The 17093-nt window shown below is 42.1% G+C and overlaps 1 protein-coding gene across 6 annotated transcripts in view; it reads left to right on the top strand.

Moving 5' to 3' along the window:
- HIVEP1 (HIVEP zinc finger 1) overlaps positions 1-17093 on the top strand; it is a 158715-nt gene that overhangs the window by 108355 nt on the left and 33267 nt on the right. For all 6 annotated transcript variants that reach the window (XM_057494172.1, XM_036876414.2, XM_057494173.1 and 3 more), the window contains 2 exons: positions 7500-13453; positions 16735-16868. In XM_057494172.1, the coding sequence (XP_057350155.1) occupies positions 7500-13453; positions 16735-16868 (6088 nt within the window). The remainder of the gene's footprint in view (positions 1-7499; positions 13454-16734; positions 16869-17093) is intronic.

Genomic DNA, 17093 nt, shown 5'->3' with positions numbered 1-17093 from the left:
ATCTTACCTTTCTCTTGAATTTTGGATATTGTGTGTATAACAGTGGATACTGAGGACAGTAGTCGACAGTGGTTGGAAACTGGCACTGTTCTTCTGTCGTCATCTGCTTAGGATGTGGCCTGGGCTGGTGTGTTGCTCAGATTATCTTTCGTGTACCACTTTGGCCTCTGCTGCTTCTTGCAATGGCCTGCTGTTGGCTTTGCTTATCCCAGGGCTGGGGACTGGGAGCGTTTCTCGGTATTCATGCTGCACGCCCAGCTTTTGGCTGCCTGTGCCTTGGTGGGTGGGAGTCTATGCCTGCTCACCCTTCTCCTGGCAGTGGACTGCCGTTGCTCACGCAGTGCGGGGATGGTAGTGGGGCTGGTGAAGATTGTCATCCTGGCACGGCCTCACTCTCAGGCAGTTCCAGCGTTTCCTGCCCTTCTCCAGCAATAGCGTGTTATTGGTTTCTCTCATTTTATTGGTATGGGATTCTAGTCCCAGGGCAGTTTCCTCTTCTACCCTCCCCCAAATCGGTGGGTTTACCAGTGCCCTGTGGGTGAGTGGTGACTCTCCTGTTCTTTTCTCAGCAGCTTAAGGCTTACCTACAGCTTTTCTGCATGAGAGCAGCATTCAGGCAGGCTCTTGAGGCTTTGCCTTTTCGACAGGGCAGCCTGCGTGCCTGCTCTCCCTGGCATCCCATCCTGCCCCATCTATGAGCACCTGCTGGAGGCCCAGGGCAGAGAGCCTGGGAGTGAACATAGGTCCCCCATGTCTGAGGCCAGGCTCCTCCAACCACTCTTGGCCTCCAACAGTTTGTTAGAATTGTAGGTGATATTTTCTTGCTTGTTTGCTTAGATGCCATAGCTTTCTTCACACCTGCCTCCCCGCTCGGCCACAGATGAGCCAGTCCGTGTGTCTCTCTGTGATGCTCAGGCTGTTTGGTTGCCTTGTAACTCCACCTATCTGATGGGCTCTAGACGTTCTGATTTCTGTGATATCTCTGGCTGTTTCTTTTTGTTAGGGTGGGAGCAACACCCCTTTCAAGTTTCTACATCCTGAAGAAGACTCAGCTGTTTTTAATTATTAAAATAAGGTCTGGATGTTGAATTTTACTAAATATCATTCACCCTTACTTAAAATGGTCATGTGAATTTCTAATTTATTCTTCATGGTGTGGTGAATTATATCAACAGATGGCCTGATGTAAATGTATCCCTTGTTTTTCTCTTGCTTGGAGAATGCTTTCATTAGCAAATATATCTTCTACACCTATTAAGGGCTGAATATATAAGGATGAATAATAAAGACAAAATCTTATAGATCTTATATCCTAATCAGAAGGTTACATATAAATAGGCATAAATAGTTAAATAGGGCATTTTAGATTGTGATCCTGATACGAAGGAAATGAACAGGGTGGGTGGGTGGTGCAGGGGCAGCTAGATACGGTGAACAGAAGCCCGCAGGGAACATTTGGTACTAGGTTTTAAGGGGTAAAAACAATCCAGTCACTTAAAGGGTTATAAAGGGTTAAGGGAGGGCGTTTCAGGAGACAGAGAGGTACAAATCCCTGGGACAGGCAGGAAGTGGGCCTCTTGGAGGATGGGGTGAAAGGCCTCCAGTGGGGCTACAGCATAGTGAGCGTAGGGACATGGGGTGGAGGGAGGTGGGCTCTCTGGCTGTTAGGTGTTTGAAGTATATTCCATGAGGAATGGGGAAAACTTGGAGGTGAACTGAATGTGGCTCCCTGTTGTTCGCTGAACGTAGTTACTTGTCCCCGCCTCCACATGGTAGCTTCCTGATGCTGCCTCTAGTGTACAGTTCTTTACCACACATTAATGTATTTGCTGTCAGTCTTGCATTTTCAGTGTCTCTCTCTGCTGACTGTCACTTCCTGTTTATAATCACATTCAGCCCCCACCCCCAAAACCTTAACTCCCACACCTGCCTTACCGTGAAGAAACCATCCTGAACTTCCTCTTCCTCTGAGACTAACATCCCGCCTCACTCTTTTTCTTCCCAGCCAGATTCTCATAAAGCGGTCCGTATCGGGGGGGCCCTTACTCTTCACCATGCTTGCCCTCATGCCTTGCCCTCTTGTGGTAGGTTTCATCCCCAGAACCCAGTTGACAGCTGCTCTCTGAGATCATGATGTCTTCCTAATCCCAGTGCCTGCCAAAACCCAGCACTCCCTTGCTTGGTCCTGTTTATCGGAATGTAGTGTTTAACATCATTGCCACGTCTTCCTTCTTCAAAGTCTCGAAACCCTGACTTACGGGGCATTTCACTGTTTCATGGTTTGTCTTGTTTTTCTTATTAACCTGTGTTTCTTTTTATATTTTGCTCACCCTTAAATACAGAGATTACACAAGCTTCTGATGCCAAACTCCTCTCTCTCTCTGGCTTATCATTTTTGTACTTTTACAAAACAGCTCTTGCTGTGTACTCCCAGACCTGTGCCTCTAGTCCAGTCCTCCCTCTAGGGAAGGAAAAGAGTATGCATGCATATTTAATACATCATAATTTTCATATTGCTGTGTAATCTTTGTAATTATTTTAAATGGATGGATAATGGCATGTTAAGTGGCTGTACTACAATTAGGCTAACAATTTCTCTGTTGAAAATTTCTTGTTCTGGATTTGCAGCTACCATTTATAATTCTGTACATGTATATTGAGTTTGAGATTTGGTGGAATGCAAAGTGAATTGATTTTTTTTTCCCCCTTTGAAACTAGCTCAGTCCTCCCAAGTAAAGGCAGCAAACCTCATCAGAATCCTGGGCAACCCTTTTTCAGGCTTTCTGGCTTTAAATCAACTAAGAGACCCACTGTCACTACCTAAGCTCAAGATGGCATTGTAACTCTTGCCTGAGCTCCAGAAAGGCCTTCTAAATGGTCTCCCGACCACGGATCTCTGGACTCTGACACACCATTCTTTCTCACTTGTTAGAAAACAAGTAGTCCTGTGTCTCCAAGACCCAAAAAAAGATGTAAAGCTTTTCACACCGAGGTGTCTGTCAGTAAATCTGAAAAAGACATTTACCTTCAATCAAGGCTGAATTTTAAATACTCTGTTAGGTTGTAGTTCACCATACTTACTACCAACCTTGAGAATATTCTTTTCCATACTTAACTGGCACCTCAAATGTTCTCCTGAGCCAGGAAACTTACTTGTTTTTATGTTATTCGCTAATAAGTACTCCTGGAAATCAGTTGACAGTGCTGTCTAAATGCCTCAGTGCTCTTTTCTGAAAAAATATAGGCGCCCTAATGATTAGGCTTGCACTTGTAGAATAAAGTACCAGTGCCTTAGATACAAAGAACCTGGAACCTGACCTCCCATTTCCTTAACCATCACCATTCTCCAATCACACAGCCTTTGTGATCTTCCCAGGTTTTCTCGGCTACCTGTTTGATGGAGAACCAGCTTTTTTCTGAAGTCCAGCAAGTCAGTGATTCTGACAGTGGCAACACTGCCAGTTTTGGTCCTTCCCCTAAATGTGATTTGTGTCCATTAAATGAGCACCTATTTGGATTGCTGGCCTCTTGATGACTTGGAGTTCCCACCTGATTGCCAGCCATTTACAGGAGCACACCGGCCAGAAGAGAATTTTTAGCAGTTGCTGACTCCATTTTTGAACCTTCCCACCCCCTTCTGGCTGTGTGTTTTTGCTCCTAAGGAAAGAGAGTTACGTTTCATAATTCACACAAAGAGGGTTACATGCACCAAACATGTCTGGTTCTGGTTGTGTGAGAAACCAGAAGCTCTGGAATCATACAGTGGTACATATAAATCTGTGTCCATACTGTGAGGCAGAGGGTAGGCCTGTGCACTGGTTGTGGGGGGAGTGAGCATACCTCCTTGAGCTGTCTATTGCCACTTGTCTTGTGATCTTTCTGCTTCCTCTAATTTATTTTCATTTTAGTCTACTATAATAAGTTACCTTTAAAATTAACGAAAAGCACAACAGTGGCTCTCCTCCCATCCTTCCAACTATATTCCTGCTTTTAGGCATTCTGGTTATATATCCTCCTAACCCTATGGCCTGTGAAAACTATATACCACATAGATACACCCACAATATTCGATGACTGTGCTCTTCCTGTAGATAAGGGGGCAGGAGAACATGACTCCAGTCACTCTATCAGATAAACTTGAAGTTAACTGAGATTAAAGTAAGTTTAAAAAACCAGGCCACGTGTCTCATTCTCCAAGTCCCAAGGATCTGCGATCTCATACTCTAGGACATTGGTTCCCAAGGGGACGCTTCTGTCTATAATTCCTATCCTGATGGCTCAGCTCCCCACTCTATGCACTCCAGCCCCAAATCTTGAGAACCAAGGGATGGAGAGTAGCAATCAGTAGTGAGTCATGCAGCTTGCTCCAATTCCACCTGTAGAACATTAGCACAGGTAGATACGCAGCATTTCATGTGTGCCTGGTACCCTCCCCTTTCTCTTTATCTCCTCCTCTCCACCGTCCTCCACCCTCATGACGATGAGGACAGTAACAAGAGCAGCAAGTTCTTGAATTTAGAGACTGATCCAAAATCTGGGTCATCCACATCTAGTCACCCTAATGGAATGGGCTTTATCCTCTGAATAAGAAGTGTGGAGCCTGTTAAAGAAGAGCCAGCTAAGCCTTAGAATAGTGGATGCAACTCAGAAAAAAACTGTTAGGTACATACTCTCTGTTGAATGCCAACCCATTGCAATTCCCCATGATTTTAGATAGTGGAAAAGCAGAAAGTACATGAAGAGACAGACCAAAAACTTAGCCTTAAAGGAAATTGTATCTCAGAAACAGAAGTATTTTTTAACGTTGAACTTAATAAGATCATAAATTTATTAAAGCATGAGCTCATATATAATATGAGATTATAAAATGAGATGAATAGGAAACATGGAACTAAGGGAACAAAATGAGAATAAATCACCAGTCCAAAAGTAATAGAGTAAGGACCTTAATGGCCTGGAAATTGAATTATTGATACTAAGAGAAACACTTTACATAATTTTAGAGAAAGCAAAAGAAAAAAACCAAAAGGTGAGAGCAATTTAAATCATAAGGGGTGTCCTGTGTAAAGATAATTGATGTCCATAAAAAATGGAGCTGATGACCTCTGAAGAAAAAACAGGGCAAAAAAAAAATTTGAAAACACAATAAAAGAAAATTTTCCTGAAATAAAATGGAATGAATCTCCTTATAGAGGTCACTATGTTGTAGGGGAATTCAAAAATAAAGAATTTTGCAAACATACAGGAAAAAAGGCAAGGCACCTCAAGGAGGGAAAACTGTCAGTCAGGATGGCGTTGCCAAAAAGCAAAGAAGTGTACAGAATTTTGAAGGAAAGAATTGGTGTATTATCACAAGGTGTTAAAATTCAAATAAAGAATGAAGTAAACAACTGTGCAAATAGAATGTAAATGTTATAAACTTTGACAAAAATGAGATGAGTTGGTCTTCACATAAAATTGAAATATGTAGTTCAGAAAAGCTGTTTAAAATGTGTTTTTTAAGTTCTTCATTTCAGAGAAATTTTCAGGAAATGTTATCTTTTTAAGGAAATGTGGATCTTATATGTAGTAATTCTTTTGTCACTTTAACTTAATTTTCTTTTAAATATGAACTTAAATTTTACTTTTTTTGTTTAAAACGTACATAATGCTACTTTTTAAAACTTAATGTGGTATTTCTAGGTGTTTCATTTGTGGGCTGAATTTTTGCACTTGGATGTAAGACATTGTTCAATTTTTTTTTTACGAGTAGCTTTATCAAAAAATAAAGACATAATCTAAAAGTTTGTAAAACGTAATAAAATAAACATATGTACTCCAACCAAGGCTCTGGTTGCATAGGTACTAGATGGGGCTTGACATGGGCAGATTTTTAAAAAAATCTCGTTTCCCCTCTGATGGTTGCCCGATTTTGCTTCCGCTGCTCCTCCAAGTGGTTTCTCTTCTCTGTTCTTATATTTAACAGTCTGTTGGCTTTCACTTTTCTTGCAACCCACCTTCAAGCTCTTTGGAAGTGAGTGGGGAAACAACTCACCCTGGGTGATGATTATCATTTTTCATTGCACCCATTTGCTTAGCACAGTTAATGAGGGACATAAAGTACATCACTGACTTTATTACATTCATTCTGAAGATGGAAAACATCAGTTTATAAATGGTTAGGTTGAAGAATAAAAAAGATTTGTTCAAGATGATTTTGTAAAGGTGTCAACAATACTGATACTTTTTTTTTCTACTTTTATTGTGCACATATTTTATTCAGGAGACAGCACTCTCCCTCTACCTTGTTTTTCCCTTTTGATTATGGTGGTTAAATATATTTTTAGCAGATCAGTATGTATTTTTTCAATAGATTAATATATGACAGCATATAATCTGATGTCAGAAGATGACTAGAATGTTTTTTATTTTATGTAAATTTTTGCCTTCAGTAAGTATAAAGTTACTGTTATGGTGTAGACATTTTTGGTCTAATATGAATTTCAAATATGTACATTGCAAGAGCTTTTTGAAAATAATAAAGAATTAGAGTATTTGGCTTTTCTACAAATAATGTAACCTTTTATTTATTTAAATAAAAAATAACTTTTGTTTATGTGCCCAAGGATCTGGCAAATGGAAACAAATTAAATTATGGCAAGTAATTATTGCTCAAAACTGTAATAGTTGACAGAGATTGTAGGTGGTCAAAGTCATTAAATACTGATTTATTTCTTATGCATCCATAAATGGAGGTGGTTTCATATCTTCTGTCCTGCTAGAGCTCTATCTACCTACCTACCTATCTACGACTAATGGCACAGAAACAGCTATTGAATATTTTGTTTGTTACAAATGGTGATTTTTTTAACCAAGGGCTATTACAACATTATGAATTTTAAATTTTGTTGGTGAAGAACTGCACAAGAGTAGATTATTTTACTTATATATTTCTGTGCATTGATAAAACTATATTAGCAATTCTTCTTGGTTTTCCAACTGCTATCTTGTCTGAAATAGGTTTGCTATAAAGGATATTATGTAGTAGCCTTTTTTTCTCTTAAGAATATCAGTATTACATATTTTAGAGCAATACTGTTATTTAGAAACTTGCTGAGAATTTTGCTTTAAAAGATTCTAAGTGTGGTAAGACAGTCAAATACCCAGCATTAAGAGGTTGAATTTTCTTCTTTGTAGGCCAGTACTCTCAGACTTTTGTGTAGACAAGAGCCCTCAACTGTGAGTGTGAAAAGGAAAGATACAGTTCTAGGAGTGAGATAGGGGGTCAGGAGAGGAACACAATGTTCTAGAAATGTGTACTAAAGTCTTTGAGTAATTGTTTCAATAGGTTTCGATGATGGACATTAATATTGCCAGAATGTTAGAATGCAATTTTATCTAATATAGGCTTTCCTTAAGCTATCTCTGTCAATTGTTGTAATGCCCCCATAATAGTAATTATTTATTTATTTTAATTGTAGTTGGCGTATATAACATTTTACTGATTTTTTTTTTAACAGAAATCTTAGAGGCTGGTATCAAAGGAACTTCAGAATCACTTAAAGGTGTGAAACGAAAAAAGATTGTTGCTGAGAATCATCTGAAAAAAATACCAAAATCCCCACTGAGAAACCCTCTTCAAGCAAAGCATAAACAAAATACAGAAGAGTCATCTTTTGCTGCTCTTCAAAGTGCTCCAGAGTCCCACAAGAAGCAGAATCACAGTCCTGTAAAAAATGGGAAGCAGTTTACCAGACACAATGGAGAAACCCCTGGGATAATTGTCGAGGCCTCTAAATCTGAAGCGTCCGTGTCCTCAAAGAAGCCCTTGCTCCTGCAGCACCCCTCCTCTGAACTGCGCAGGTGGAGGTCGGAAGGCTCCAACCCCGCCACGTTGAATTTCCTGGATGGGAAATGTGACTCTGGCTCTTTGTCAGGTAAAACCAGGCCTGACCGCAGTGAATGTACCTCCCCTGACGGCAGTCCTCCCCCGTCCTCGTGCACAAACACCGCGTTCGATGTCTTACTGAAAGCCATGGAGCCAGAACTGAGCACCTTGTCACAGAAGGGCTCGTCATGTGCAGTTAAGATAGAAAGACTAAGACCAAATAAAGCTGGACGACCCCCTTCTCACTCGAAAAACAGCTCGACGGCTGCCCCAAATCAGACTTCACAAGAGTTTGTGGCTGAGTCACAGTCTTCTCCTTGTACCTCATACACAGTGCATGTGTCTGCTGCTCAGAAGAACGAACAAGCAGCAGGCCAGTCAATTTCTCACTCATATAAACAACACGAACACTTTGTTTCTAAATCTAACCAACAAAATCAACAGCTTCCAGCCTGTTCACCTTTCATAAGATCCCTAACAACTCTGCAAAATCCGGAGAATGCCAAACTTGAACAGGTTTATAATATAGTAGTGACATCATCCATAGGTCTTACTTCACCTTCCAGTAGAACTCAGGTTAATCCTCAGAACCAGCAAATGGATTCTGCTTTACCTATGTCAGCAAGTCCAGCCCATTCTACACAGTCACCCCCCACGCCAATTTATAATTCAATTCCTGTCGCCTCTGTCGTAAATCACAGTGTAGAGCAAATGTGCAATCTTCTGAAAGATCAGAAGCCAAAAAAACAAGGAAAATATATTTGTGAGTATTGTAATAGAGCGTGTGCAAAGCCGAGTGTGCTTCTAAAGCATATCCGCTCCCACACTGGAGAGCGACCCTATCCCTGTGTGACCTGTGGATTTTCGTTTAAGACTAAAAGTAATCTGTATAAGCACAAAAAGTCCCATGCACATACTATCAAACTGGGTCTTGTCTTGCAGCCAGATGCTGGTGGTCTGTTCATGTCCCATGAGTCCCCCAAAGCACTTAGTATCCATTCAGATGTTGAAGACAGTGGGGAGAGCGATGAGGAGGGTGCTGCTGATGAAAGACAGAACGACCTGGGCTCCTTGGGCCTGCAGCCTGTGCAAACAAGGAAGATGGTATCAAATTCGGAAGCTTTACCAAAATCAAATTCCATTCCAAGCAACCCAGATCATGTGGTAGGTGAGTTTTCACTACAGGACAAATCTTCAGAATCACAAGCTGTGACAGAGCTACCCAAAGTTGTGGTCCACCCTGTCAGTGTGCCCCTTCTAGGAGCCGACAGTCCAAAGGTCGTGGATTCCAAGGCTGAACTCTCTAGTGCACAGAAACAGAAGGACCTGCAGGTAACCAGCGTGCTGTCCCGTTCAGCCTGGACATCCTCTCTAGAGACAGATGAGAAGTCCCATCAGAAAGGGGATGTGAGTCAGATGGAAGGAAAACAAGAGTCTCATGTAGGAACGGTACATGCCCAGCTACAAAGGCAGCAGGCTACTGATTACTCCCAAGAGCAACAGGGGAAACTTCTGAGCCCTCGAAGTTTAGGAAGTACAGATTCTGGTTACTTTTCACGTTCTGAAAGTGCCGATCAAACAGTGAGTCCACTGACTCCCTTTCCCAGAATGTTACCCACCACAGAACAAGACTCAAATAAGAATAATGGGCCCCCTGCACCTCATACCAGTACACCAGCTCCTACTACTTTACCAATAGGTGAAAAAGCACTGTTTTCACCAGGCCAGATGCGCCCACCCTTGGCGACAAAAACACTTGAAGAACGGATATCAAAGCTTATCTCAGACAATGAAGCCCTGGTGGATGATAAGCAGCTAGATAGTGTGAAGCCCCGGAGAACCTCTCTCTCACGACGAGGAAGTATCGACTCCCCCAAATCATACATATTTAAGGACTCTTTCCAGTTCGATTTAAAACCAGTGGGTCGGAGAACAAGCTCAAGCTCTGATATACCAAAGTCCCCTTTCACCCCTACTGAGAAATCAAAGCAAGTGTTTCTTCTGTCCGTCCCTTCCCTTGACTGTTTGCCTATTACAAGAAGTAATTCTATGCCGACCACAGGCTATTCAGCAGTACCTGCAAGCATAATACCTGCCCCTCAGCCACTGAGAGGAAGTCAGTCATTTGATGACAAGATCGGCACTTTCTGTGATGATGTGTTTGTATCCGGGCCTAACACGTCTGTGCCCCAAAGCGGACACACCCGTACCCTTGTCAGACAAGCAGCAGTAGAAGACGCTCCAACGAATGAAAATCATGTTCTGGGACCTGAGCAGTCCTTGGACGAGGGCTATCAAGGATGCGGTGTTGCAAGTGACACCGTGTTAGCAAAGAGCAAGGTACTGGCACCAGGCCCACATTTGGAAAAAAAGAAGTCTCATCAGGGGCGAGGGACAATGTTTGAGTGTGAGACCTGCAGAAACAGGTATAGAAAACTGGAAAATTTTGAAAACCATAAGAAATTTTACTGTTCAGAGTTACACGGACCGAAAACAAAGGTAACTGTGAGGGAGCCTGAGCACAGCCCTGTGCCGGGCAGTACACAGCCTCAGATCCTGCACTGCAGGGTTGCCGGTGCCACGGGGGTCTGGGAGCAGACACCCCAGATAAGGAAAAGGAGGAAGATGAAGAGTGTTGGAGATGACGATGAACTTCAGCAGAATGAAAGTGGAGCCTCCCCCAAAAGTTCCGAAGGCCTTCAGTTTCAGAACACTCTGGCCTCTGCTGCCTGTGTGCCTAAGCATGTTGTCATGACAAGCGACCAGCAGCATAGAAATACACAGTTGCAAAGCACCCAAGTTCAACTGGTTGCCAGAGGCCCCAACCAGACCGTGAATCCAAAGCTGTCTCCCATCGTGGAACAACAGATAAGTTCAGCTGCCCAGGACAAGGCCGAGTTGAAGAGACAAGGAACCGGGATCTCAGTCATCCAGCATACGAACTCCCTGAGCAGACCCAGCTCATTTGACAAACTTGAGTCTTTTGAAAGAGGTTCCCCAGTGTCTTTCCAGGAGCTGAGTAGGACAGTGAGGCCCGGGTGTCTGAAAGTAATAGGAATTTCCCAAGAAGAAGGTCACCCTTCTCAAAGCACGTGTCACCCTCTCCAGCCTGCACCGTCAGACACGCTTAGAGGAGAATGTCTGGAAGGCTCAAGAAAGACCTCAAGTGAGCGATTCATGTTAGGACAGCCTTTGAGACTTGTTCGGCAGCACAATATCCAAGTCCCAGAAATTTTGGTCACAGAAGAGCCAGAACGGGACTTTGAAGCCCAAGGCCATGATCAGGAAAAGTCAGAGAAGTTCAGCTGGCCTCAGCGTAGTGAAACCTTGTCAAAATTGCCAACAGAGAAACTGCCACCCAAAAAGAAAAGGCTCCGTCTTGCTGAGATAGAGCATTCGTCCACCGAGTCGAGTTTTGACTCCAGTCTCTCCAGGAGTCTAAGCAGGGAGAGCAGTCTATCTCACGCTTCGAGTTTTTCAGCTTCATTAGACATAGAGGACATTTCTAAAACCGAGGCTTCCCCCAAAATCGATTTTTTAAATAAAGCAGAGTTTCTTATGATTCCAGCTGGCTCTAATACACTGACTGTTCCTGGAACTCCCCGGGAAATGAGGCGTGCTGCATCAGAACAGATAAGCTGCCTGCAAACATCGATGGAGGTGTCTGATTTCAGAAGTAAATCGTTCGACTGTGGAAGCATAACTCCACCTCGGAAAACCCCGCTTGTTGAGTTACCACTTCCAACGTCCCCTTCCGGCATGGGGGTCACTGGGCACGTGCCTCTCTTAGAAAGGAGGAGAGGGCCACTGATTCGGCAGATATCTTTAAACATAGCTCCAGAAAGTCATCTGTCTCCTGCAAACACATCATCTTTCCAAACTCTTGCTCTTCCTGGTGTGCATGCAGTGCCCTCTCAGGGGCCTCAGCATATGAGTACATCTGTAGTTGAATTTCCCGCAAGTATTTGGCACTCCCAGACTCAAGTTAAGGATCTGCGAATAGAAACTTCAAACTCCAACCCTACTGACATCGTACCTGTTCAACAGCTTTTTGGTATCAATTTGTTAAATCATATCCAGGTGCCCTGTAGCCACCAAAACACAGAAATGTCTCTGCAAGTGTCTACACAGAGTGCCAAACAAGACGCAAGTCCTAGTTTGCATGTGTCTTCCAAAAGTGAAGAGTGCTTTGCTCCCAAGTACCAGCTTCAGTGTCAGGTCTTCACTTCAAGCCACTCCCGCTCTTCTGCTCCTGTACCTTCTTTGCCAAAGCAGGTTCTTCCAGATCCAGCAGCTGCCGACCACCATGCAACTTCATTAGCATTGCCCCCCAAGTTAGCAGATGCCATGTCTAACTCCTGTCCTTTGCCACCACTCAAGCTCGGGCCACTCTGTGGTCAGGTGCAGAAGGTGCCAACGCCATTTACGCGACCGGTGCCTCTACAGAGTAACGTCCCAGTGTACTGTTTTGCCACAGTCACACCTCTGCCACAAATCCTAGTGACCCAAGATCTATCCAGTCAGCCAGTATGCCAGGCTAGTCACAGTGTGGTGCCAGTCAGCGGAGAACAAAAGTCCATGCCAAAACCGCAAGAAGAAGAACAGAATGCTTTGCCAAACCCAGAAGAACTTGTTTGCAAAAATGTGTTTTCAGAGATGGGCCAGAATTCTTCTCTGTCAGAACCCTTGCCCATAACTCAGAAAATGTCTGTTGGTAGGCTTTCCCCCCAACAAGAATCTTCAGCTTCAAGTAAAAGGATGCTTTCCCCAGCAAATAGTTTAGACATTGCCATGGAAAAGCACCAGAAGCGAGCTAAAGATGAAAATGGAGCTGTTTGTGCAACAGATATTAGACCATTTGAACCACTGAATTCAAGAGCTAATGAAGTTAATAAACAGAAGAAACCTGTTTTAGTCAGGCAGGTCTGTACTACAGAGCCACTTGAAGGTGTGATATTGGAACAGGATATTTTTTCTCAACCTGAAATTGAAAGTGAGGCTATTACTTTGACAGATGTTTTGCGAGCTGATAATTTGTCATCCGTTCACTCCAAGTCTATAGTTACAGAACCTGTAAAAGAATTGCAAGAATTTGAAATCAGGTCCCCTGCATCACTAACTCTTTCAGTTAGAAATTCACCTGTCCCATCAGAAAATATCTCTCTTTTGGAATGTGTAGACAATAACCAAGAAAGAAAGTCTCCAGGGGTTAAAAATCAAGGTGACAAAGGGTACATCCAAGAACAAAGTCAACCTTCAGTCACCACTACTTCAGTGTTTGATGCTGGAGACACACAGCAGGTGTCTTTCCCCAGCCTGAAGACTGCAACCAGCTTTACATGGTGTTACCTACTGAGACAGAAGGCATTGCATTTGCCTCAGCATGACCAGAAAACTTCGGCTTATGCTGTTTGGACAGTAAGCGCCAGGAATCCAAATCCGCTGGGTTTGCCTACAAAAGTTGCTCTTTCTCTCCTTGATTCAAAACAGAAGACTGGAAAATCACTCTACTGTCAAGCAGTAACTACCCATTCCAAATCAGATTTACTGGTCTACTCAAGCAAGTGGAAAAGCAACTTAAACAAGGTAATTGAAATACCGTTTATCTTCAGAAATAGTTTGTGCAAAATAGTTTTAACATGTCTTGATCCCTGTAAATAGTTTAATTTGAAGTTGTATTTAACTTCGCATGACAAATTGTGCTATATAAATGTGTAATATTTGAAAGAAAGGGTGATATGTTTATCCCCGGAATGACCCTGGTCAGGGTCGCCTGAGTCTCCTCAGGGACTGTATCTTGAAACATTCTAAAATGATACTTTGCCCTGAGTATTTTTTTCCCTTTCCAGCTGAGCATTGAAGTCTGCACTTAGATAATCATGGTTTTACTTTCATCTTTCTCTTATGTTAAGCTTTTGTTTTTATTGTTAAGTGAAAGGAGATTAAGTTTACGCATTGTCCCTCCTAACACAGGGAAACAGAGGTGTGAATAATTGCAGCCTGTTAAATTTCATTTTGATGAAATTGTTATATATGATTTCAAGTACACATTTGAAATACAATCAGGGAGCCATTGATATTTGTCTGGTGCACACCTGACCACTCTCCTCTCCCCATGCTGACCCCGACTATTTTCCAGTGTAGCTCTGAGAATCATCGTAGCAGTAGAGAGGAGTCACAGAATAAGTAACTCATACACTTGACAATTAAGTTCATTTGGTCAAGATTTAGAGAGTCAGGTCATGAAACTAATTGGTTCTTTGGGGAATCAGCCTTTTAGAATTGGTAGTTTTATAAAATGGGAGAAAACATTTAAGTGGTTAAGAGTAACTCAATAGGTAAGGCCCTGGACCTGCAGAACTACAGATTATGTCCTTGAGCTCAACAGGCCCACTAGCTATTCCAAATCAGATGATACAGACTCGTAAACATAGAAATATCACTATGTCAGAGTTACAGTAGGTGTATTTACAACTTGAAAAGAAGGAAGTCTTTACTGCCGTAGGTTGAAGAGTTAATAATACAAGGAAACTATTCTAGAAGCGGTGATACTTTATGCATCTTAAAAAAAAAAGGTAGGGATGTTTGTCAGGCAAATAAGAATGAGAAACTTTAATAATCTGATGAATGGCATGGAAGCGACAAAGAACTTGGGTTCATGTAAAAGCCCCGAGAAGGTCATGGCTAGAAAGTGTTATCAGTTTGCAGCACTGACACACTTTGAAGTTGGAAACCCAAGACAAGGTCAAAAACGTATGCAGGTATGGAGAGCCATTGGCACTCCTTATTGAAGGAGGCTGCATCCAAACCACTCAGAATTTAATTTTTATAAATGCTCAGACTTGACTCTAGACCTACAAAGTCAGAATCTTGGAAGATGAGATCTGATCCCCAGTGTTTCAGCAGAGCCTCATTATATTCCTGAATTGCCAGTGAGAAGTGACTCACTTTCAGCACCTCTGCCTGGGCAGAAATGCCTCTGAAAGTGCATATCTAGACTTGGAGCTAGGAGAGAGCTCCAGGGGAGGTGGTGTAGAGATTCTTATGTGCATAGGTAAATTACTGACATTGCTCAGGGAGAGAGTAAAGAGACAAGGGCCTGGAATGGCTCCTGGGAATCGCTGCTATTTAAAGGGTTGAGTGGATGAATAAAGTTCACACAGGAAACTGAAAGAGATTATTCATAGAGGAAGGAGGAGAACCAGAGAAAAGTGGTATCATACAGATCAAGGGAGAAGATACTTTAGGGAGAGTTGTTGAAGCAGAGAGAGCAAGTAAGGATGCAGATGAACATAGCATCTGGACTGAGTAGTTCTTTTATCACTGGAGACCTGAATCAGGTGGACAAGTGGCTGTGGAGGTTTGGGTGCAGAGTTAACTGTTAACTCACCACCCAAATGTGAAATGTATTTATAGTTCAAAATGGAGAAGAACAGGTAGACATGAGAGTAAAAGGAGTTCTAAGAGAAACACGGAATCAACAACATAATGGCACAGAGAGGTCAGGCATGTGGAGCCCAAGGAAGGGGAAGGGTTTTGGCATTTAGGTTATCAGTCACTGGTGAACAGGAGCCAGCTCTGATAGGAAGAAGGTGAGCAAAAGATTCATGTGGATTTGGTACTGAAAAGAAGGAAAGAAATAGAATTACTATTACAAGAATAAAGTCAAAGGAAGATAGGTGAACATTTTCCAAATGGTGGGGAAACTAATGTGTTTGCCAGGAAAGGAGGAGACAGTTGCATTTTTACCTGTCAGGTACTTCTTCATACTACCAGCAGCTTTTCTTTGCTCCTGGCTTTGTAAGGACAGGGTACTCTGTCTGAGGCCACACTGGCCCTCCATCCATAACACACACACCTTCTTCTCACTATTATTAAGTCATCTCCGTATGATAGCTATCTGTGTGGTGATGTAATTTTTACTGGAGGTTTGTAAGAAAGAGGCCCTTGTTTGAAAACTTGTGCCTTCTATTGGATTCAGCTGGACGACTATAGTTTGAGCCCTTGCTGTGGTTGACACTTGACCTTGGGCAAGTGACTGGGCCTGAGAGGGTCCTTCCTCACTGGGAGACCCTCCCTGTGCTGCCTCCTCAGGATGTGCAAATGGCCTGGGCAGAGGCATGGGAATCCTGCTGGGAGTGCTGCAGTTGTGTAAAGTCATAAGGTGGTGTTACGCCAATGCTTCTGTAGGGAAAACATCCACTGTTTACCATTTTAATGTTCATCACCTTTCCTAGAGATTTTATTATTATCAGGTCAAAACCTAACTTTTGACCTGGACTGTCTGTCATCAGTATGCAGGAACTTTTGAGAAGATACAGAGGGGAATCCATTATGGTTTGAAATAATGGGAGAAAGGATAATAAAATAGTCAGAAATGAGGCTTCTGCCTTAACTTTACAGTGTGTTGAAGTTGAAGGGAATGTAGTCATTTTTCTCATGAGTATGAGACATTATTATTCCAAAAGGAGTGCAGCTCTTTTCCATCTCCAAAGAATGAACTCTTTAAGAAATACACTTAAGTGTAGTATGAGTGGTTTGTTAGATGTAAGAAAGAATATTTAGTTTATTTTTTTTTAAGTTCCTGTTAAACTCATGGAATGCCAGGGTGGGAGGTTGTAAAGCCTTTATTTGGGAATGTCAGTGGGCTGGTGGGATTTTAAGATAACAGTTTGCTATGGGTTAGGCAGATACATTAAAGATAAGGGAGGAGATAAAGCAAATAACCTCTAAACCTGTTATTGCCTTGAAATTCATTCCATTAACTATATGCACTGTATTCCGGCGTGTTTTAATTTCCAAGTGAAACATTAGCATGTTTGTATTTTCAGTTTTATTAAATTAGTTTCTCTTTTTTTTCCTTTCAGAGAGCATTAGGTAATCAAAAGTCCACAGTAGTTGAATTCAGCAATAAAGATGCCTCTGAAATTAACAGTGAGCAAGATAAAGAAAATTCCTTAATCAAAAGTGAACCAAGAAGAATTAAAATATTTGATGGAGGGCAAGTACAAATTTTACTTTTTAAATGTACATTTAAACTTTCTTTTTAAATGTACATTTGCTTTCATATGAATGAAAACTTATCAGTGCCAATTTTATATAAATGTTGCAAGGTTTCTCAGCTTATTAACAGAATCTTCATGGCAAAATATATGTTAGGTATTATGTTAATTCCATTTTGATCAAGAAAGTACTAACTATTTAGGAAACAGTAGGTCCTAGGAGG

Source organism: Manis pentadactyla, chromosome 16 (assembly GCF_030020395.1).
Source record: "Manis pentadactyla isolate mManPen7 chromosome 16, mManPen7.hap1, whole genome shotgun sequence".
NCBI lineage: Eukaryota > Metazoa > Chordata > Mammalia > Pholidota > Manidae > Manis > Manis pentadactyla.
The sequence above is the reverse complement of the archived record's forward strand: the minus strand, read 5'-3'. Positions and strand labels throughout refer to the sequence as shown.